This window comes from Bubalus bubalis, chromosome X, assembly GCF_019923935.1.
Source record: "Bubalus bubalis isolate 160015118507 breed Murrah chromosome X, NDDB_SH_1, whole genome shotgun sequence".
NCBI classification, from domain to species: domain Eukaryota; kingdom Metazoa; phylum Chordata; class Mammalia; order Artiodactyla; family Bovidae; genus Bubalus; species Bubalus bubalis.
In genome coordinates this window covers 54,588,719-54,612,974 of record NC_059181.1, presented here as the reverse complement: position 1 = coordinate 54,612,974, position 24,256 = coordinate 54,588,719, and the positions used below count along the sequence as shown (strand labels likewise).

Below are 24,256 nucleotides of genomic sequence, written 5' to 3'. Positions count from 1 at the left end.
CATGTGAAAAGTAAGAATCAAAGTTGAGCTGACACTTAATAAACCTCCCATCTCTATTTTTTCCCAGTGGTTTTGGAAAGGGAAAAAGAATGAGGGGGGTGGAATTCCCTGGCAGTCGAGTGATTAAGACTCCACACTCCCAGTGCAGGGCGCATGGGTTCCAAATCCTCTGACCAGGCAAGAAAGGGAGGAAGTAGGGCTCTGACCCTGGGCTAAGGAATACTTGTCAGGCTTTAGCTTCCTCCTGGAGATATATGTTACCCTTCCTGGCTTAGTGCTGCCAAGTGAGTAGAGAATTGCATTGCTGGGACAACAGTTTCATTTCAGAAGCTTCTGGCCAAAGCATTCTTTTCTGAATACCATGCTCTGACTGCCTATAGAAATTTTCTGGTTAATCAATTTAATTCATTCAAAATTCATTAAATATTTACCAAGTAACTACTATGTGCTTGGCACTTTTCAAGGCACTGGGGATATAGTGATGAATAAGACAAAGTCTCTGCTTTCTTGAAACAGCATTCTGTTTGGTGTCCCTCTTTCATGGTATTGAATTTGATGTTTACTATTAACCTGCCTGTAAATGCTGCATTTGTTTAACACAGCCTATTTCTCATGACTGTTGGGCAGGCACAGGGTATAACAGCAACTAGTTTTGGGGTTAAAAGGAGAAGGGGAGGGGTGGGCACCAAAAACCCTCCAATTTATTCTGGGTGTACATTCCACAGGACACTTCCACCTTTTCTCTAATTCCTGTGGATGCCTGATCTCTTCTTTCTCTGCCTTCCTCTGGAATGTAGACATAGGCATACATATTCAGCTATTTATTCTTGACGTTATAATCATTTAGGCATGTAAAGGCATAAGACCTTAAAATGAAATACACAGTCTTCCTGATAGTGGTCCCTGAGAGAGAGATAGAGAAGGATAGGAGAGAGAGAGAAAAAAAAAAGAGGGGGAGGAGAGAGGGCACTATTGAGGGACCTAGCACATTTAGTCTTCAACTTTGATTAATTTATAGGAATTAGTCATCTAAAACATAGCCTGTATATGGTACTCTTTGAACCTTGCTTCCCTCTTTGACATGCTATTTATGTGCTAAATTGCTGTTGGATTGACCAGGAAGCTTCTGGAAGGAAAAGCTACTTGGATGAGACAAAGGCTCATCTAGTATGTGGTCACTTTGTGATTGTATTATTTTTTGCATATTGAGACCCTGGCAAATTTCCAGGAAGATCAGAGTAGAGAGTGTAGAGTCATGAGGAAATGAGATAGACTTGGTCTTGACATACTGAGCAACCAGCACCTTTCCATTTCCCAAGCCACTAGATTATAACTCTACAAGTACCTTCCTTCCTTCCAGCTTCCCCCTCTCCTCCAATAATTACTAAGAGCTACTTTGTGTCATCTATGAAGCTAGGAACTAGAGATGCAGAGATGCATAATCCATAGTTTTTGCCCTCAAGGAGCTTATGGTCTACGTAGGAGACAACTTCCTAAACAGATCCTTCCAGTATAGAGTTACAAGTGAGCTCTCCTATAATGATCAAGATTCTATGGGACAAATGGAAGAAATGAAGAACTCTGAGTACAATACTGAATTTCATGGTACAATTGGCTACATAATATAAACATATATAAAATGGACATTGTTTTGGTTTAGTAGTAGAGGAAATGGGATTTATATTCCTTATGTGCATCTTATTGTATAAGGAAACTTTGATACATACAACCCTGAGTTAGTATGTGTGGTATGCTGAATTATGTCCCTTGCCAAAATATGTTCAAATTCCTAGTATCTGTGAATGTGATCTTATTTGAAAATAGGATATTTATAGATGCAATCAATTTAAGATGTGGTCATAATGGATTGGGGTTCCCTGGAGGCTCAGACAGTAAAGAATCTGCCCACAATGCAGGAGACCTAGGTTTGATCTCTGGGTCAGGAAGATTCCCTGGAGAAGGGAATGGCAATCCACTCCAATATTCTTGCCTGGAGAATTCCGTGGACAGAGGAGCCTGGCGAGCTACAGTCCATGGGGTCACAGAGTCAGACATGACTGAGCAACTTACACACACACACAAACACACACACACACAATGGATTAGAGTAGGTCCTAAACCAGTGACTACTGTCCTTATAAAAAGAGGGAAATTCAGACACAGTCACAGGAGAGAACCGCAAGTGCTGACAGAGGGTGAGATTGGAATGATGTGTCTACAAGCGAAGGAATACCAAGGAATGCCTGTAATCACTAGAAGTTAAGAAGAGGTAAAGAAGGATTCTCTTCTAGAGGCTTCAGGAGAGCATGGCCCTGCCAATACACTGATTTTGGAATTCTAAACTCCAGAACTGTGACAGATTTTCTTAATTCACACAATTTGTGGATTTGTTGTAGCAGTCCAAGTTCTTGCAGTCTAACCCCTTCAAGAAGTTTGGGGTCCAACTCTTAGTGACAAGAAGTTTAGGGTCCAACTCTTTGTGACCCCATGAACTGTAGCCCACCAGGTTACTCTGTCCGTGGGATTGCCCAGGTAAGAATACTGTAGTGGGTTGCTATTTCCTTCTCCTGGGGATTGAGTTTATTTTAGCTGCCACATATGAATTAGGACATACAGTACTGTCTTTCTGTGTCTGGCTTATTTAATTTAGCATAATGTCTTCCAGGTTCATCCATGTTATTCCAACTGGCAAGATGTGCTTCTTTTTAAAGGCTGAACAATATTCCATTGTATTTGTATATAAAAATATTACATTTTAAACCCATTAATCCACTGAGGGACATTTAGGTTACATCCATATCTTGGTTACTGCAAATAATGCAGAAAGAAACATGAGAGTGACAATACATATTCAAGATCCTGATTTCATGTCCGATAGATATATATACCCAGAAGTGGAATTGCTGGAGCATAAGATAGTTATATTTTTAATACTTTGAGAAACTGCAATACTACTTTTTATAAGGCCTGTACCAATAATAATTTATTATTAATCTCTTTTCTCCACATTCTTTTTTTTTTTTTTTTTTTTTTTTTTTTAAATTTTATTTTATTTTTAAACTTTACATAACTGTATTAGATTTGCCAAATATCAAAATGAATCCGCCACAGGTATACATGTGTTCCCCATCCTGAACCCTCCTCCCTCCTCCCTCCCCATTCCATCCCTCTGGGTCGTCCCAGTGCACCAGCCCCAAGCATCCAGTATCGTGCATCGAACCTGGACTGGCAACTCATTTCATACATGATATTTACATGTTTCAATGCCATTCTCCCAAATCTTCCCACCCTCTCCCTCTCCCACAGAGTCCATAAGACTGTTCTATACATCAGTGTCTCTTTTGCTGTCTCGTACACAGGGTTATTGTTACCATCTTTCTAAATTCCATATATATGCGTTAGTATACTGTATTGGTGTTTTTCTTTCTGGCTTACTTCACTCTGTATAATAGGCTCCAGTTTCATCCACCTCATTAGAACTGATTCAAATGTATTCTTTTTAATGGCTGAATAATACTCCATTGTGTATATGTACCACAGCTTTCTTATCCATTCATCTGCTGATGGACATCTAGGTTGCTTCCATGTCCTGGCTATTATAAACAGTGCTGCGATGAACATTGGGGTACTCGTGTCTCTTTCCCTTCTGGTTTTCTCAGTGTGTATGCCCAGCAGTGGGATTGCTGGATCATAAGGCATGTCTATTTCCAGTTTTTTAAGGAATCTCCACACTGTTCTCCATAGTGGCTGCACTAGTTTGCATTCCCACCAACAGTGGAAGAGGGTTCCCTTTTCTCCACACCCTCTCCAGCATTTATTACTTGTAGATTTTTGGATTGCAGCCATTCTGACTGGTGTGAAATGGTACCTCATAGTGGTTTTGATTTGCATTTCTCTGATAATGAGTGATGTTGAGCATCTTTTCATGTGTTTGTTAGCCATCTTTATGTCTTCTTTGGAGAAATGTCTATTTAGTTCTTTGGCCCATTTTTTGATTGGGTCATTTATTTTTCTGGAGTTGAGCTGTAGGAGTTGCTTGTATATTCTCGAGATTAGTTGTTTGTCAGTTGCTTCATTTGCTATTATCTTCTCCCATTCTGAAGGCTGTCTTTTCACCTTGCTAATAGTTTCCTTTGATGTGCAGAAGCTTTTAAGGTTAATTAGGTCCCATTTGTTTATTTTTGCTTTTATTTCCAATATTCTGGGAGGTGGGTCATAGAGGATCCTGCTGTGATGTATGTCAGAGAGTGTTTTGCCTATGTTCTCCTCTAGGAGTTTTATAGTTTCTGGTCTTACGTTGAGATCTTTAATCCATTTTGAGTTTATTTTGTGTATGGTGTTAGAAAGTGTTCTAGTTTCATTCTTTTACAAGTGGTTGACCAGAGTTCCCAGCACCACTTGTTAAAGAGATTGTCTTTAATCCATTGTATATTCTTGCCTCCTTTGTCGAAGATAAGGTGTCCATATGTGCGTGGATTTATCTCTGGGCTTTCTATTTTGTTCCATTGATCTATATTTCTGTCTTTGTGCCAGTACCATACTGTCTTGATAACTGTGGCTTTGTAGTAGAGCCTGAAGTCAGGTAGGTTGATTCCTCCAGTTCCATTCTTCTTTCTCAAGATCGTTTTGGCTATTCGAGGTTTTTTGTTTTTCCATACAAATTGTGAAATTATTTGTTCTAGCTCTGTGAAGAATGCTGTTGGTAGCTGATAGGGATTGCATTGAATCTATAGATTGCTTTGGGTAGTATACTCATTTTCACTACATTGATTCTTCCAATCCATGAACATGGTATATTTCTCCATCTGTTAGTGTCCTCTTTGATTTCTTTCACCAGTGTTTTATAGTTTTCTATATATAGGTCTTTAGATTCTTTAGGTAGATATATTCCTAAGTATTTTATTCTTTCCGTTGCAATGGTGAATGGAATTGTTTCCTTAATTTCTCTTTCTGTTTTCTCATTATTAGTGTATAGGAATGCAAGGGATTTCTGTGTGTTGATTTTATATCCTGCAACTTTACTATAGTCATTGATTAGTTCTAGTAATTTTCTGGTGGAGTCTTTAGGGTTTTCTATGTAGAGGATCATGTCATCTGCAAACAGTGAGAGCTTTACTTCTTCTTTTCCAATTTGGATTCCTTTTATTTCTTTTTCTGCTCTGATTGCTGTGGCCAAAACTTCCAAAACTATGTTGAATAGTAATGGTGAAAGTGGGCACCCTTGTCTTGTTCCTGACTTTAGAGGAAATGCTTTCAATTTTTCACCATTGAGGATAATGTTTGCTGTGGGTTTGTCATATATAGCTTTGATTATGTTGAGGTAGGTTCCTTCTATTCCTGCTTTCTGGAGAGTTTTGATCATAAATGGATGTTGAATTTTGTCAAAGGCTTTCTCTGCATCTATTGAGATAATCATATGGTTTTATTTTTCAATTTGTTAATGTGGTGTATTACATTGATTGATTTGCGGATATTGAAGAATCCTTGCATCCCTGGGATAAAGCCCACTTGGTCATGGTGTATGATCTTTTTAATGTGTTGTTGGATTCTGATTGCTAGAATTTTGTTAAGGATTTTTGCATCTATGTTCATCAGTGATATTGGCCTGTAGTTTTCTTTTTTGTGGGATCTTTGTCAGGTTTTGGTATTAGGGTGATGGTGGCCTCATAGAATGAGTTTGGAAGTTTACCATCCTCTGCAATTTTCTGGAAGAGTTTGAGCAGGATAGGTGTTAGCTCTTCTCTAAATTTTTGGTAGAATTCAGCTGTGAAGCCGTCTGGACCTGGGCTTTTGTTTGCTGAAAGATTTTTGATTACAGTTTCAATTTCCGTGCTTGTGATGGGTCTGTTAAGATTTTCTATTTCTTCCTGATCGAGTTTTGGAAAGTTGTACTTTTCTAAGAATTTGTCCATTTCTTCCACGTTGTCCATTTTATTGGCATATAATTGTTGATAGTAGTCTCTTATGATCCTTTGTATTTCTGTGTTGTCTGTTGTGATCTCTCCATTTTCATTTCTAATTTTATTGATTTGATTTTTCTCCCTTTGTTTCTTGATGAGTCTGGCTAATGGTTTGTCAATTTTATTTATCCTTTCAAAAAACCAGCTTTTGGTTTTGTTGATTTTTGCTATGGTCTCTTTTGTTTCTTTTGCATTTATTTCTGCTCTAATTTTTAAGATTTCTTTCCTTCTACTAACCCTGGGGTTCTTCATTTCTTCCTTTTCTAGTTGCTTTAGGTGTAGAGTTAGGTTATTTATTTGACTTTTTTCTTGTTTCTTGAGGTGTGCCTGTATTGCTATGAACTTTCCCCTTAGGACTGCTTTTACCGTGTCCCACAGGTTTTGGGTTGTTGTGTTTTCATTTTCATTCGTTTCTATGCAAATTTTGATTTCTTTTTTGATTTCTTCTGTGATTTGTTGGTTATTCAGCAGCGTGTTGTTCAGCCTCCATATGTTGGATTTTTTAATAGTTTTTCTCCTGTAATTGAGATCTAATCTTACTGCATTGTGGTCAGAAAAGATGCTTGGAATGATTTCTATTTTTTTGAATTTACCAAGGCTAGCTTTATGGCCCAGGATGTGATCTATCCTGGAGAAGGTTCCATGTGCGCTTGAGAAGAAGGTGAAATTCATTGTTTTGGGATGAAATGTCCTATAGATATCAATTAGGTCTAACTGGTCTATTGTATCGTTTAAAGTTTGTGTTTCCTTGTTAATTTTCTGTTTAGTTGATCTATCCATAGGTGTGAGTGGGGTATTCAAGTCTCCCACTATTATTGTGTTATTGTTAATTTCTTCTTTCATACTTGTTAGCATTTGTCTTACATACTGCGGTGCTCCCGTGTTGGGTGCATATATATTTATAATTGTTATATCTTCTTCTTGGATTGATCCTTTGATCATTATGTAGTGACCATCTTTGTCTCTTTTCACAGTCTTTGTTTTAAAGTCTATTTTATCTGATATGAGTATTGCTACTCCTGCTTTCTTTTGGTCCCTATTCGCATGGAAATCTTTTTCCAGCCCTTCACTTTCAGTCTGTATGTGTCCCCTGTTTTGAGGTGGGTCTCTTGTAGACAACATATGCAGGGGTCTTGTTTTTGTATCCATTCAGCCAGTCTTTGTCTTTTGGTTGGGGCATTCAACCCATTTACGTTTAAGGTAATTACTGATAAGTATGACCCCGTTGCCATTTACTTTATTGTTTTGGGTTCGAATTTATACACAATTTTTGTGTTTCCTGTCTAGAGAATATCCTTTAGTATTTGTTGGAGAGCTGGTTTGGTGGTGCAGAATTCTCTCAGCTTTTGCTTGTCTGAAAAGCTTTTGATTTCTCCTTCATACTTGAATGAGATCCTTGCTGGGTACAATAATCTGGGCTGTAGATTATTTTCTTTCATCATTTTAAGTATGTCTTGCCATTCCCTCCTGGCTTGAAGAGTTTCTATTGAAAGATCAGCTGTTATCCTTATGGGAATTCCCTTGTGTGTTATTTGTTGTTTTTCCCTTGCTGCTTTTAATATTTGTTCTTTGTGTTTGATCTTTGTTAATTTGATTACTATGTGTCTTGGGGTGTTTCGCCTTGGGTTTATCTTATTTGGGACTCTCTGGGTTTCTTGGACTTGGGTGATTATTTCCTTCCCCATTTTAGGGAAGTTTTCAACTATTATCTCCTCAAGTATTTTCTCATGGTCTTTCTTTTTGTCTTCTTCTTCTGGGACCCCTATGATTCGAATGTTGTAGCGTTTAATATTGTCCTGGAGGTCTCTGAGATTGTCCTCATTTCTTTTAATTCGTTTTTCTTTTATCCTCTCTGATTCATTTATTTCTACCATTCTATCTTCTAATTCACTAATCCTATCTTCTGCCTCTGTTATTCTACTATTTGTTGCCTCCAGAGTGTTTTTAATTTCACTTATTGCATTATTCATTATATATTGACTCTTTTTTATTTCTTCTAAGTCCTTGTTAAACCTTTCTTGCATCTTCTCAATCCTTGCCTCCAGGCTATTTATCTGTGATTCCATTTTAATTTCAAGATTTTGAATCAATTTCACTATCATTATTCGGAATTCTTTATCAGGTAGATTCCCTATCTCTTCCTCTTTGGTTTGGTTTGGTGGGCATTTATCCTGTTCCTTTATCTGCTGGCTATTCCTCTGTCTCTTCATCTTGTTTAAATTGCTGAGTTTGGGGTGTCCTTTCTGTATTCTGGCAGTTTGTGGAGTTCTCTTTATTGTGGCGTTTCCTCGCTGTGTGTGGGTTTGTACAGGTGGCTTGTCAAGGTTTCCTGGTTAGGGAAGCTTGTGTCGATGTTCTGGTGGATGGAACTGTATTTCTTCTCTCTGGAGTGTAATGAAATGTCCAGTAATGAGTTATGAGATGTCTATGGTTTTGGGGTGACTTTGGGCAGCCTGTATCTTGAAGCTCAGGGCTGTGTTCCTTTGTTGCTGGAGAATTTGCTTGTTATGTCTTTCCCTGGAACTTGTTGGCCCTTGTGTGGTGCTTGATTTCAGTGTCGGTATGGAGGCGTTTGATGAGCTCCTGTCAATTAATGTTCCTTGGAGTCAGGAGTTCCCTGGAGTCAGGGATTGGACTTAAGCCTCCTACTTCCAGTTATCGGTCTTAATTTTACAGTAGTTTCAAAACTTCTCCTTCTATACAGCACCACTGATAAAACATCTACGTTAAAGATGAAAAGTTTCTCTACTGTGAGGGTCACTCAGAGAGGTTCACAGCGTTACATGGAGAAGAGAAGAGGGAGGAGGGAGTTAGAGGTGACCCAAATGAGATGAGGTGGAATCAATAGTGGAGAGAGTGGGCTAGCCAGTAGTCACTTCCTTATGTGCACTCCACAACTGGACCACTCAGAGATGTTCACGGAGTTATACAGGGAAGAGAAGAAGGAGGCAGGAGACAGAGGTGGCCAGAAGGATAAAAGGGGGAAATGAAAAGGCGGGAGACAGATCCAGCCAGTAATCAGTTCCTTAAGTGTTCTCCACCGTCTGGAACACACAGAAATTCACAGAGTTGGGTAGAGTAGAGAGGGGTTAGGGAGGAGATACAGGTGACCTGGTGGAGAAAATGGAGAGTCCAAAGGGAGAGAGAGCAGTCAAGCCAGTAATCTCGTACACTAGTGAAAAATGGGTCCTGAAGATTGGGTTCTTAAAGGTACAAAATTGGTAACAAATACATAAAAACAAAAATTAGAAATTAGAGTAGAGTTTGGAATTTCAAAAGTGCGATGTTAATGAAAAGGAGAAGGAAAAGAAAGAGAGAAAAAACGAACAAAGAAAAACAAACAAGGTCGTGAAAGTAATAAAGAAACTACAGGTACAAAATTGATAACTAATACCAAACAGCAAAAATTAAAAATCCAGAGTAGAGTTTGGAATTTCAAAAATACAACGTTAAAAAAAAAAAAAAAAAAAGAAGAAGAAGAAGAAAAATAAAGAGAGAAAACAAACAAACCAACAAAAACAATGTCGCAAAAATTATAAAGAAAATACAGGTACAAAATTGATATCAAATACCAAAAAGCATAAATTAAAAATCTTGAGTAGAGTTTGGAATTGCAGATATACGATGTTATATAAAAGAAGAAGAGAGAGAAACAGAGGAAAAAAAAAGTCACAGCAATTATGAAAAAAACTATAGGTACAAAATTGATAACATATATCAAAAGGCTAAAATTAAAAATCTAGAGTAGAGTTTGGAATTTCAAAAATGCAATGTTAAAGAAAAGAAGAAAAAGAAAAAAGAAAAAGAAAAAAAAAAAAAAACCACGGTCAAAAAATTATAAAATATATATATGAAGTTTGCTGAAGAAGAAAAAAAAAAAAAATAGGGTCTTTTTTTTTTTTTTTGCAAAGTAATAGTTATAAAAGTGAAAATTAAAGGACAATAGAGGACTTAAAAAAATTTTTTTTTTTAATTAAAAAAAAAAAGAAAGAAAGAAAGATTGATCGTAAAAATAGTAAAAATATATCTAGGTCTTTCTCTGGTTTTGTTGTGAGTATTGTGGGTTCAGTTCATTTTTGGCAGTTCCTTAGTCCGACTTATATTTCTCAAGATCTATAGGCCCCTTCCTATGTAATCCGTAGTAACCACAGGGTTTTAATCTATGGCCTGTAGCTTCCAAGGCGTTTCCCTCTGTTAGAGCTTCTTCTGTTTGCTGGTCTCTTCAGTGTCTGGTTCCCGCCCTGACACAAAGGGGACGGTGGAGGACCCTATTTTTTTTTTTTTTTTTTTTTTTTTTTTTAATTTAGGCTCACTTGTTCAGCCGCGCTGTGGGGAGGGAGGGAGGGATGCTGCAAACAGATAACACTGGTGTGCGCTCGAAGTGCCTCAGCCACACTGGGTCTGCCCCCGCTCACGGCGCGTGTAACCTCCCTGCCCACACTGCTTGGGCTCTAGGTTGTTCCGCCGGGAACAATCAGAGGCCGGCCCTGGACTGAGCTCCCAGGTCCAAGCCGCTCAGGTTCAGGCACTCGGGTAGTCCTCAGAGGCGCAGACTCGGTTGGGCCTGCGTTTTGTGTTCTTCCCAGGTCGAGCAGCTCAGGCGATGAGGTGCTTGGCGGGCGCCAATGCTGCGACTTATCGCCTCCCCGCCACTCGGTTATCTGGGTGTAAAACCGGCGCACCTTCTCAGGCAGATGTTGACCGTCCAGACCCCCAAGAAGTTTTAGTTAGCAAAGAAGCCTGCTTACAGTTTTATAGATAGTGTCTCTCTGGGGCTGCGATTGCCCCCTTCCGGCTCTGGTTGCCTGTCACCGGAGGGGGAGGTCTGCAGCCGGCTATCTCTGTTCAGTCCTTTGTTCTGTGCGCGGGCCTGGCGGTGTCTTAGGTTAGGGCTGGCTTTTCGCGTGGTAGATATCCCACAGTCTGGTTTGCTAGCCCAAATTATTTCGCTCAGATAGCGCTCAGGACATTCGGCCCGATTCTTACTCTAAGGGACACAGCCCGCGCCGCACTTCCCTGCCCAGCCCCCGCTTGCTAATGCCGTGTGCAGGCGTCTGCGCTGCTTCTCCGCTGGGGGAGTTCCCGTAGGGCTCACAGTCCGCGATTTTTAATTGTTTATTTTTTTTTTTCCCCTCCCTTTTATGTTGCCCTCTGTGCTTCCAAAGCTCGGCACAGATTCGGCAGTGAGAGGGTTTCCTGGTGTTTGGAAACTTCTCTCTTTTTAAGACTCCCTTCCCGGGACGGAACTCCGTCCCTCCCTCTTTTGTCTCTTTTTTTGTCTTTTATATTTTTTCCTACCTCCTTTCGAAGAGTTGGGCTACTTTTCTGGGTGCCTGATGTCCTCTGCCGGCATTCGGAAGTTGTTTTGTGGAATTTACTCGATGTTTAAATGCTCTTTTGATGAATTTGTGGGGGAGAAAGTGTTCTCCCCGTCCTACTCCTCCGCCATCTTGGCTCCTCCTCCTCTTTTCTCCACATTCTTGTCAGGACTTATTACCTCTTGTAATTACCTCTTGTGTTATCTCTTTTTTTAATATTGAAGTATAATTGATTTACAATATTGTGTTAGATTCAGGTACAATAAAGTGATTTAATTATATATGCTGTTGTTGATGTTCAGTTGCCAAGTCCAGTCCAACTCTTTGGGACTTCATGGACTGCAGCACACCAGGCTCATCTGTCCTCCACTATCTTCCAACTCAATGCTGATTCTATCTAACCATCTCATCCTCTGCCACCCCCATCTCCTCCTGACCTAAATCTTTTCCAGCATCAGGGTCTTTTGCAACAAGTCATTTCTTCTCATCAGGCAGCCAAAATATTGGAGCTTCAGCTTCAACAACAGTCCTTCCAGTGAATATTCAAGGTTGTTTTCCTTTAGGATTGACCAATTTGATCTCCTTGCAGTCTAAGGGGCTCTCGAGAGTCTTGTCCATCACCACAATTAAAAAGCATCAGTTTTTCAGTGCTCAGCCTCCTTTATGGTCAAGTTCTCACATCTGTACATGGTTACTGGAAAAATCATAGCTCTATCAGACCTTTGTCAGCAAAATGATGTCTCTGCTTTTTAATATGTTGTCTAGGTTTGTCATAGTTTTCCTTCCAAGGAGCAAACATCTTTTAATTTCATGGCTACAATCACCATTTGCAGTGATTTTGGAGCCCAAGGAAAAAAATCTGTCACTGCTTCTACTTTTTCCCCTTCTGTTTGTCATGAAGTGATGGGACCAGATGCTATGATCTTAGTTTTTTTGAATGTTGAGTTTTAAGCCAGTTTTTTTCACTCTCCTTTCACCCTTATCAAGAGGCTCTTTAGTTCCTTTTCACTTTCTGCCATTAGAATGGTATCATCTGCATATCTGAGGTTGTTGATATTTCTCCCGGTAATCATGATTAGAGCTTGTGATTCATCCAGTCCAGTATTTCGAATGATGTACTCTGCCTATAAGTTAAATAAGGAGGGTGACAATATACAGCCTTGTCACACTCCTTTCCCAATTTTGAACCACATAGTTGTTCCATGTCCAGTTTTAACTGCTGCTTCTTGACCTACATAGAGGTTTCTCATGAGGCAGCTAAGGTGGTCTGGTATTCCCATTTCCTTAAGCATTTTTCAGTTTGTTGTGATCCACACAAAAGCTTTTGTATAGTCAATGAAGCAAAAGTAGATGTTTTTCTAAAATTCCCTTGCTTTTTCTATGATCCAGCGGATGTTGGCAATTTGATCTCTGGTTCCTATGCCTTTTCTAAATCCAGCTTGTACATCTGGAAATTCTCAGATCACATATTATTGAAGCTTAACTTGAAGGATTCTGAGCATTAACTTGCTAGCATGTGAAATGAGCACAAGTGTATGGTAGTTTGAACATTCTTTGGCATTACCCTTCTTTGGGATTGGAATGAAATCTGACCTTTTCCAGTCCTGTGGCCATAGCTGGGTTTTCCAAATTTGCTGACATATTGAGTATAGCACTTTAACAGCATCATTGTTTTTAGTATTTTAAATAACTCAGCTGGAATTTCATCATCTCCACTAGCTTTGTTCATACTAATACTTTCTAAGGCCCACTTGACTTCACACTCCAGGATATCTGGCTCTAAGTGAGTGACCACACCATCGTGGTTATCCGGGTCATTAAGACCTTCTTTGTATAGATTTGTGTATCCTTGCCACCTCTTTTTAATCTCCTCTGCTTCTTTTAGGTCCTAGCCTTTTCTGTCCTTTATTGTGCCCATATTTTCATGAAATGTTCCCTTGGTGTCTCCAATTTTCTTGATAAGATCTCTAGTCTTTCCCATTCTATTGTTTTCTCTATTTCTTTGCATTGGTTACTTAAGAAATCCTTCTCATCTCTCCTTGCTATTCTCTGGAGTTCTACAATCATTTGGGTATATCTTACCCTTTCTTTCTTGACTTTCGCTTCTCTTCTTTCCTTAGCTATTTGTAAAGCCTCCTCAGATAACCACTTTGCCTTCTTGCATTTCTTTTTCTTGGGGTTGGTGTTGGTCATTGCCTTCTGTACAATGTTACAAACCTGTCCACAGTTCTTTAGGGACTCTGTCTACCAGATCTAATCCCTTGAATCTATTTGTCACCTCCACTGTATAATCATAAGGGGTTTGATTTAGGTCATACCTGAATGATCTAGTGGTTTTCCCTGCTGCTGCTGTCAGTTCAGTCGTGTCTGACTCTGCGATCCCAGAGACGGCAGCCCACCAGGCTCCCCCATCCCTGGGATTCTCCAGGCAAGAACACTGGAGTGTGTTGCCATTTCCTTCTCCAATGCAGGAAAGTGAAAAGTGAAAGTGAAGTCACTCAGTCGTGTCCAACCCTCAGCGACCCCATGGACTGCAGCCTACCAGGCTCCTCCATCCATGGGATTTTCCAGACAAGAGTACTGGAGTGGGGTGCCATTGCCTTCTCTGGTGGCTTTCCCTACTTTCTTCAATTTAGGCCTTAATTTTACATAAGGAGCTCATGATCTGAGCCATATTCAGCTCTTTGTCTTGTTTTTGCTGACTGTATAGAGCTTCTCCATCTTCAGCTGCCAAGAATATAATCAAGCTGAATTCTGTATGACCATCTGGTTATGTCCATGTGTAGAGTTGTCCCTTGTTGTTGAAAAAGGGTGTTTGCTATGACCAGTGTTTTCTCTTGACAAAACTCTACTAGCCTTTGCCCTGCTTCATTTTGTGCACCAAGGCCAAACTTGCCTGTTATTCCGGGTATCTCTTCACTTCCTACTTTTGCATTCCAATCCCCTATGATGAGAAGGACATCTTTTTTTGGTGTTACTTCTAGAAGGTGCTGTGGGTCTTCATAAACGTGGTCAACTTTAGCCTTTTTGGCATCAGTGGTTGGGGCATAGACTTGTATTACTGTGATGTTGAATGGTTTACTTGGAAACAAGCTGAGATCATTTTGTCATTTTTGAGGTTGCACCCAAGTACTGCATTTCAGTCTCTTTTGTTAACTATGAGGGCTACTCCAATTCTTCTAAGGGATTCTTGCCCACAGTAGTAGATATAATGGTTACTTGAATTAAATTCTCCCAATTCTGTCCATTTTAGTTCACTGATTCCTAAAATATCAATGTTCAGTGTTGCCCTCTCCTGCTTGACCATGTCTAATTTACCTTGATTCATGTACCTAACATTTCAGGTTCCTATGCAATATTGTTCTTTACAGCATCAGAGTTTACTTTCACCACCAGATACATCCACAACTTAGCAATGTTTCCGCTTTGGCCCAGCCTCTTAATTCTTTCTGGAGCTAGTAGTGATTGCCCTCCTCTCTTCTCCAGTAGCATATCAGGCACCTTCTAACCAGGGGAGCTCATCTTCCAGCGTCATATCCTTTTGCCTTTTCATACTGTCCATGGAGTTCTCCAGAGATCAAATTGCCAACATCTGCTGGATCATAGATAAAGCAAGAGAATTCCAGAAAACCATCTACTTCTGCTTAATTGACTATGCTAAAGCCTTTGACTGTGTGCATCACAACAAAATGTGGAAAATCTTAAAGATATGGGAATACCAGACCACCTTACCAGCCTCCTAGAAATCTGTATACAGGTCAAGAAGCAATAGTTAGAACCAGACATGGAACAATGGAGTGGTTCAAAATTGGGAAAGGTGTACATCAAGGCTATATATTGTCACCCTGCTTATTTAACTTATATGCAGAATACATCATGAGAAATGCTGGGCTGGATGCAACACAAGCTGGAATCAAGACTGCAGGGAGAACTATCAATAACGTCTAATATACAGATGACACCATCCTTATGTCAGAAAGTGAAGAGGAACTAAAGAGCCTCCTGATGAAAGTGAAAGAGGAGAGTGAAAAAGCTGGTTTAAAACTCAACATTCAAATAATGAAGATCGTGGCAGCTGGTCTCAGCACTTTATGGCAAATAGATGGGGGGAAAATGGAAACAGTGACAGACTTTATTTTCTTGGGCTCCAAAATCATGCAGATGGTGACTGCAGCCATGAAATTAAAAGACACTTGCTCCTTGGAAGAAAGCCATGACAAACCTAGACAGCATATTAAAAAAGCAGAGACATTACTTTTCTGACGAAGGTCGATATAGTCAAAGCTATGGTTTTTCCAGTAGTCATGTATGGATGGGAGATTTGGACCTTAAAGAGGGCTGAATGCCAAAGAATTGAGGCTTTTGAGTTGTGGTTTTGAGAAGACTCTTGAGAGTCCCTTAGACTGCAAGGAGATCAAACCAGTTAATCCTAAAGGAAATCAGTCCTGAATATTTGTTAGAAGGACTGATGCTGAAGCTGAAGCTCCAATACTTTGGCCACTTGATGCAAAGAACCGACTCATTAGAAAAGACCCTGATGCTGGAAAAGATTGAAGGCAGTAGAAGGGGATAACAGAGGATGAGATGGTTGGATGGCATCACTGACTCAATGGACATGAGTTTGAGCAAGCTCCAGGAGATGGTGAAGGATAGGGAAGCCTGGCATGCTGCAGTCCATGGTGTCGCAGAGTCAGACACGACTGAGCGACTGAACAATATTACTACCTATTATTTTACACTGCTGCTGCTAAGTCGCTTCAGTCATGTCTGACTCTGTGTGACCCCATAGACGGCAGCCCACCAGGCTCCCCTGTCCCTGGGATTCTCCAGGCAAGAACACTGGAGTGGCTTGCCATTTCCTTCTCCAATGCAGGAAAGTGAAAAGTGAAAGCGAAGTCACTCAGTCGTGTCCGACTCCTAGCGACCCCATGGACTGCAGCCCACCAGGCTTCTCCGTCCATGGGACTTTCCAGGCAAGAGTACTGGAGTGGGGTGCCATTACTGCTCCACCCCAAATATCTATAACAATCCTCTACCCTTTACTAGTTACTTAAGACATCAGGTTATATTTTTTAACTTTTATATGCATTTTTGCTAATAAGTAGAGAAAGAAATCCTGAATTCTTAAACTATAAAACACTAGCATTTTACTGGAAAACTTGACCCCTTTCATATATAGGTTCTCTACTTTTTAATGGTTTTTATAAAGTTTGCTAGCTTATGATTATGGGAGTATAGAATCCATTATCCCTCTTGAGTATCACAGGGCCTATACATCTCCTATACATAAGTTTCTTTTCACGTTTGAATTAATCTTCCCCATTATCTCAAAATCTTCACAGTAGAACTTTGTTTAGGATGAACTATATGTCACTCTCTTTCTAAACCCTGGCCCCAAGATTACCCTCAGATTCACTTATTCATTCAAAGAATATTTATTGAGCCTCTACTATGTGCCAGACACTGCTCTAAGTAAATAAATGACAAAAATCCCTCCTCTCTTGGAACTTACATAACTTCTAGTGCAGTAGGTCTGTGGAAGACTGAGCAGAGGGCATAGCCCAGAGTTTCAGTGGCAGTACCACTTGTTGCCCGGAGCAGTAGCCCAGGGCTTGGTATTGTTAAGGAGAAAAGGAACCCTGCCACGCTTTGGGGAAGACTGTTCCTTGCTCCTCCCTCTATATTTCCTTTATTGTGAACAGTAAACAGAGAGGCAGAAGGGCATAATGGTTAGGGACAAAGGCTTTGGATTCACATAGCCTGGGTCTAAATCTTGGCTTTGCAACTGAATAGTTATTTTGTCTTGGTCTAGTTCCTTATCCTTGAGCCTCAGTTTCCTTAGTTGTTACTATAGTCACTTCGCAGACTCAAGTCAAGACTGCTGATTGCAGCTATGCTATTAATAACATAAGAACATCTAAGTTAGCTTCTCACATTCATCTTGAGTACCTCATCCATTGAGCAAACAGTGACATCTATATATAAAGTGGATGTGTACAGAGGTTTCTAAACCACATATTTACCAAGGTTTGAGTCTAAGCGAATTAATTCTATTTATAGACAGATTTCCTAATGATATACATCCAAAATTCCTGATCAGATGGTATCTGCTTCCATTTTATTATTTCCGTGTTTGAAAGGTGGCTTAGCTAATGCAGTCAATTAAGTGTTTACCCATGAGAGTTGAGTGGATCCTCTATTATTTAGCCTACCTTACGGATTTCTCCCTGTTGCACAGTTTTTATGACGTTAATCCATTCTTCCATGTCTTTCCGATTGGGTGCAGCCAGCGTAACTTTTCGTTGTGGTGTGATCACCTACAGAAAGTCACATTATTAGCTGGTTCCCAACTCAAACTTAGCCCCCCAAACAGAGCGTTTGAACTCTCTAAGATACTAGACAGGTCTACCAAGCACAACCAAAGCCACTTCTTAAATATATGACAGCAGTTCCCAGAGCCAGCCCAACTAATAACAGTAATAAACAACAATTTAAAGGCACTTACTATGTACTGGGCACTGTTCTATTGTACTTTATGTATCTTATTTATTTCAATCTTCATTACAAATCCAAGAGCTAGGCAGTATTATTTTCCCTCACTTTATAGTCAGGATATTTTTTCTGTGGCAAAGGGAGTTAAATGACTTGCTCAGGGCAAAAGAGTAGGTAAGAAACTAAGCCAGAATTTGAATCTAGATTCTTTGGCTCCAGCACACATGCTCTTAAACACTAGGCCAAGCACCCATCTGTTACTAAAATAAAGTTGCCTGAAAATCTTACTTGTTTACTTCCTGCTCTACCTACCTGAAATGGTAAAAGTGTTTCTTTTTCATCAGGGTGTGGCTATTTCTGTTTGAGGGGAGAGTGAGACTGGAGTGAGGAAACTACAAATCCAGTTTCTTTCTTTCTTATGGTCAGGGAAAATCTGAAGAGAATTTTACTATTATCTCTCTTAATCCTGCTTGGTGCAAGAACCTTGCAGAAACAATGAGAAAGCCATGTTAAGGGTCTAGCAGAGGTAGACCCTGCTAACTTCATCTTTTCCCAAAGGGCAGGAGGGAGCATGGATAGCTATAGCTATAGCATTGCTTCAATGGCCCTACTTGTCTTCATTACCAGTGTCCACCACCCCAAGCCCAAATCTTGCAGCTAGAGCTCACCACAACAACAAACAATTTGTTCTTCTTGTGCATGTAGCACTGCATGATTCTGTGATAATGGCAATAGGAACTAGTTGGAATTAGTAACAACAGTCGCTCCTTTGGTCTAAACCCATTCTTATGTGGGGTTGATGCATAGTGCCTCTATGTTTTAATTAGGCTAAGGGGAAACCTAGCCCTTGGAATTTTTGTAGAATGAATACCCAAAACATTATCTTGTGTGCTTATCACTCAAAAGTTAAGATTTTGGAACTGGGTCAACAGAACCCTCAGCTTTTTCCTGGGTCAGTATGATGCAATGAGAGAGAAATGAGAGTAGGGTCTCCTTTCAACTGCTCTCCTTTCAAAGGAGAAGAGACTGTGGACCAGCTATGGAAGCAGGGTATTGGGCCCAGAGCTCTTTAGTCTGCTAAGTACCACTCTCCACCTGCCTGAAGAGGAACCCTGCTCTCCATAGCCCACCACTGACGCTGAGAAAAAAACATTTCTGTGAGAAGATGGGTATGAGAATTCTTGGGCCAATGGACTTGTTATTTTTCAGTGAGATTTCTGTTCTGAATTTACCTGAATGACCAAGTCTTATGACATTTTAGCAGTGACAAGCCCTTGAATACATCCCTGGAAAATCCTCTGCTTTCTTTGAGGTACTCTCAGTAATCTCAGCATAGAGTAACTTTCACTTTGGATTTAGGTTCTTATCTGTTTCATCAAAGGAGAAAATGTCATGTAGCTCAAATATCTTGATATAGTCTACAACATATTAGCAGTCTCTTGAAAGCCTCCCAATGATATTCATTTAAATTACCTTCACCAGAAGGATTGATTTTTGAAATAGTCACCCCCATCCTGAAATCAGCTCTGCTTTTATATCAAACTGGGCAATCATGCTTTTCCCTCCCATCAGTGGGCTGATAGAAAATACTCACATGAATAATCTTTAGCACTCACTTGCAATGCTACTTTAAGTGGATTTCCAAACACACTTTGGGATTAAAGAAGACTTGGGAAATTTGAATTCCAAACAGGCAACAGGTGGGTATGGAGACCCCTCTTCCCAGCTAGCTCTCACCCTTGCCCTTCCAGGCAATCTTAATCTTACTTACGCAAAAACTGTGGCAAAGGTTTCTACAGCTGCTTTCTGCCAAGGCAACTTGAGACAAATCAATTGTTTCAAAGCGTGCAAACTGGAAAGGTAGGAGAGGGAGAGGGAAAAGGAACCATGTGGTTATTGAGGCAAAGATACACTAAAAAGTAAACACACACACAGGCACACTAAAAGGCATTTTTGGCAGTTATAATCCCATTATTTATTTGGCTTGAGTGCTGGATTTATTTAGCATCATGATTTTGATTGATATATCATGTAACAAACAGAAAATTAACCAAACTAAACCCAAAACACAACTCTTCCCAAAACTTTAATGTGGATTCATAGGAAAGCTTAGGTAGCTCAGGATTATTTAAAACTAAAGGTTTATGCTGGAGAATATAGTGGGATACTGCCTTCAAGGGTCACAGCCTTGTTGTGGTGAAGGGTCTTGCATAATTCAAGGAAGCTATGAGCCATGCCATGCAGGGCCACCCAAGATGGACAGGACATAGTGAAGAGTTCTGACAAAATGTGGTCCACTGGAGGAGGGCATGGCAACCCACTCCAGTATTCTTGACTGGAGAACTCTATGAACAGTATGAAAAGGCAAAAAGGTATGACACTGGAAAATGAGCCCCCAGGTTGAAAGATGTCCAATACGCTACTGGGGAAGAGTTCAGGGCAATTACTAATAGCTCCAGAAAGAATAAGGCTTCTCTGGTGGCCCAGGGGTAAAGAATCTGCCTTCAATGCAGGAGCCACAGGAGATGCAGATTTGATCCCTGCCTCAGGAAGATCCCCTGGAGGAGGGCATGGCAACCCACTCCAGTGTTCTTGCCTGGAGAATCCCATGGACGGAGGAGCCTGGCAGGCTACAGTACCTAGGGCTGCAAAGAGTCGGACACAACTGAAGTGACTTAGCATGTACTCAGGCCAGAAAGAATGAAGTGGCTCAGTAAGAACCTAACAGAAGCAGAAGAGATTAAGAAGAGGTGGCAAGAATACACAGAAAAACTATACAGAAAAGGTCTTAATGAACCAGATAACCATGATGGTGTGGTCAAGTCTCCTAGAGCCAGACATCCTGGAGTGTGAAGTCAAGTGGGCCTTCAGTTCAGTCACTCAGTCATGTCTGAAGTTTTGCAACCCCATGGACTGCAGCATGCCAGGCCTCCCTGTCCATCACCATCTCCTGGAGTTTACTCAAACTCATGTCCATTGAGTCAGTGATGCCATCCAACCATCTTGTCCTCTGTCATCCCCTTCTCCTTCTTCCTTCAATTTTTCCCAGCATCAGGATCTTTTCACATGAGTCCGTTCTTAGCATCAGGTGGTCAAAGTATTGGAGTTTCAGCTTCAGCATCAGTCCTTCCAATGAATATTTAGGACTGATTTCCTTTAGGATGGACTGGTTAGATCTCCTTGCTGTACAAGGGACTTTCAAGAGTCTTCACTAACACCACAGTTCAAAAGCATCAATTCTTCAGTGCTCAGCTTTCTTCATAGTCCAACTCTCACATCCATACATGACTACTGGAAAAACCATAGCCTTGACTAGATGGACCTTTGCAGGCAAAGTAATGTCTCTGCTTTTTAATAAGCTGTCTAGTTTGGTCATAACTCTCCTTCTGAGGAGCAAGTGTCTTTTAATTTCATGGCAGCACTCACCATCTGCAGTGATTTTGGAGCCCTCCAAAATAAAGTCTGTCACTGTTTCCACTGTTTCCCCATCTATTTGCCATGAAGTAATGGGACCAGATGCCATGATCTTAGTTTTCTGAATGTTGAGTTTTAAGCCAACTTTTTCACTCTCCTCTTTCACTTTCATCAAGAGGCTCTTTAGTTCTTCACTTTCTGCCATAAAGGTGGTGTCATATGCATATCTGAGGTTATTGATATTTCTTCTGGCAATCTTAATTCCAGCTTGTGCTTCATCCAGTCCAGCATTTCTCATGATGTACTCTGCATATAAGTTAAATAAGCAGGGTAACAATATACAGCCTTGCTGTATTCCTTTCCCGATTTGGAACCAGTCTGCTGTTCAGGTCCAGTTCTAACTATTGCTTCTTGACCTGCATACAGATTTCTCAGGAGGCAGTTCAGGTGGTCTGATATTCCCATGTCTTGAAGAATTTTCCACAGTTTGTTGTGATCCACACAGTCAAAGGCTTTGGCATAGTCAATAAAGCAGAAGTAGATGTTTTTCTGGAACTCGCTTGCTTTTTCAATGATCCAACAGATGTTGACAATTTGATCTCTGGTTCCTCTGCCTTTTCCAAATCCAGCTTTGACATCTGGAAGTTCATGGTTCATGTACAGTTGAAGCCTGGCTTAGAGAATTTTGAGCATAACTTTGCTAGTGTGTGAGATGAGTGCAATTGTATGGTAGTTTGAGCATTCTTTGGCATTGCCTTTCTTTGGGATTGGAATTAAAACTGACCTTTTCCAGTCTGTGGCCCCTGCTGAGTTTTCCAAAATTGCTTGCATATTGAGTGCAGCACTTTCACAGCATCATCTTTAGGGATTTGAAATCAGATTGATTATATTCTTTTCAGCCAAAGATGGAGAAGCTCTATATAGTCAGCAAAAACAAGACCAGGAGCTGACTGTGGCTCAGGTCATGAATTCCTTATTGAAAAATTCAGATTTAAACTGAAGAGAGTAGGGAAAAACACTAGACCACTCAGGTTTGACCTAAATCAAATCCCTAGACCACTCAGGTTTGACCTAAATCAAATCCCTTATGACTATTCAGTGGAAGTGACAAATGGATTCAAGGGACTAGATCTGATACACAGAGTGCCTGAAGAATTATGGACGGAGGTTCATGACATTGTACAGGAGGCACTGATCAAGAGCATCCCCAAGAAAAAGAAATGCAAAAAAGCAAAATGGTTGTCGAGGAGGCCTTACAAAAAGCTATGAAAAGAAGAGAAGTGAAAGGCAAAGGAAAAAAGGAAAGATATCCATCTGAATGCAGAGTTCCGAAGAATAGCAAGGAGAGATAAGAAAGCCTTCCTCAGTGATCAATGCAAATAAATAGAGGAAAACAATAGAATGGGAAAAACTGGAGATCTGTTGAAAAAAATTAGAGTTATCAAGGGAACATTTCATGCAAAGATGGGCACAATAAAGGACAGAAATAGTATGGACCTAACAGAAGCAGAGGAACCAGAGATCAAATTGCCAATATTTGTTGGATCATAGAGAAAGCAAGGGAACTCCAGGAAAACATCTATTTCTGTTTCATTGATTACACTAAAGCCTTTTACCATGTGGATCACAACAAACTGTGGAAAATTCTTAAAGAGGCGTAAGTACCAAACCACCTTACCTGTCTCCTGAGAAACTTGTATGCAGGTCAAGAAGCAACAGTTAAAACCAGACATGGAACAATGGACTGGTTCAAAATTGGGAAAGGAGTGTGAGAAGGCTGTATATTGTCACCCTGCTTATTTAACTTATAGGCAGAGTACATCATGAGAAATGCCAGGCTGGATGAAGCTCAAGCTGGAATCAAGACTGTCAGGACAAATACCAATAACCTCAGATATGCAAATGATATCATTCTAATGGCATAAAGTAAAGAGAAGCTAAACAGCCTCTTGATGAAGGTGAAAGAGGAGAAGGAAAAAGCTAGCTTGAAACTCAACATTCAAAAAACTAAGATCATGGCCTCTGGTCCCATCATTTCATGGTAAATAGAAGGTGAAAAAGTGCAAGTAGTGACAGATTTTATTTTCTTGGGCTCCAAAATCATATGGACAGTGACTGCAACCATGAAACTAAAAGATGCTTGCTCCTTGAAAGGAAACCTGTGACAAACCTAGACAACATATTAAAAAGCAGAGACATCACTTTGCCTGCAAAGAAGGTCTGTGTAGTCAAAACTATATTTTTTCAAGTAGTCATGTATGGATGTGAGAGTTGGACCATAAAGAAGGCTGAGCACTGAAGAATTGATGCTTTTGAAATGTGGTGTTGGAGAAGACTCCTGAGAGTCCCTTGGACAGCAAGGAGATTGAACCAGTCGATCTTAAAGGAAATTAACCTCGAATATTCATTGGAAGGACTGATGTTGAAGCTAAAGCACTAATACTTTTGCTACCTGATGTAAAAATTGGAAAAGACCCTGATGCTTGGAAAGATTGAAGGCAAAAGGAGATGGGGCAGCAGAGGATGAGATGATTAGATAGCATCACTGACTCAGTAGACATGAATTTGAGCAAATCCTGGAGGTAGTGAAGGACAGGGTAGCCTGGAGTGCTGCAGTCCATGGGGTTGCAAAGAGTCTGGGACGACATAGGGACTGAACAGCAACAACATAATGGGATATGGTCTAGCTAGGGACATAGTGGAGCAGATTAGGATTATCCACCTTAATTCTTGCTAACATGTCTTTACCTCTTGGTTTATCTCCTCTCAAATTATTTCCTGGTACCTACCTACTAACACAATTGACACATATACGTGTGTGTATATATATATATATATATATATATATATATATATATATATATATTCTCTTACCGCAGGATGGTGTGCAAAGCAGAGCCTTTGTCCTCGAACCAGAAAATATCTAAGCTTCCATCTCTTGAATGAGTTACAGTTCTTTAGCAGAGGTCCTTCCTTCAGTATTTTCTGAAAGATAGAAGCATAGCTTTGAGTAATTAGGTCAATTTACAAGACCATATCACTTGTCCTCTCATTTGAGAAGTTCAGATATCT

General features: G+C 40.2%; 1 protein-coding gene across 1 annotated transcript in view; it reads right to left on the bottom strand.

Annotated features, from left to right (window-relative positions):
• The window catches only part of DGKK (diacylglycerol kinase kappa), a 160,038-nt gene that overhangs the window by 100,167 nt on the left and 35,615 nt on the right, over positions 1 to 24,256 (bottom strand). Inside the window, exons 2-3 of the mRNA XM_045164345.1 lie at positions 19,542 to 19,622; positions 17,491 to 17,595 (exon numbers count right to left, since the gene is read on the bottom strand). Of these exons, the coding sequence (XP_045020280.1) occupies positions 17,491 to 17,595; positions 19,542 to 19,622 (186 nt within the window). The remainder of the gene's footprint in view (positions 1 to 17,490; positions 17,596 to 19,541; positions 19,623 to 24,256) is intronic.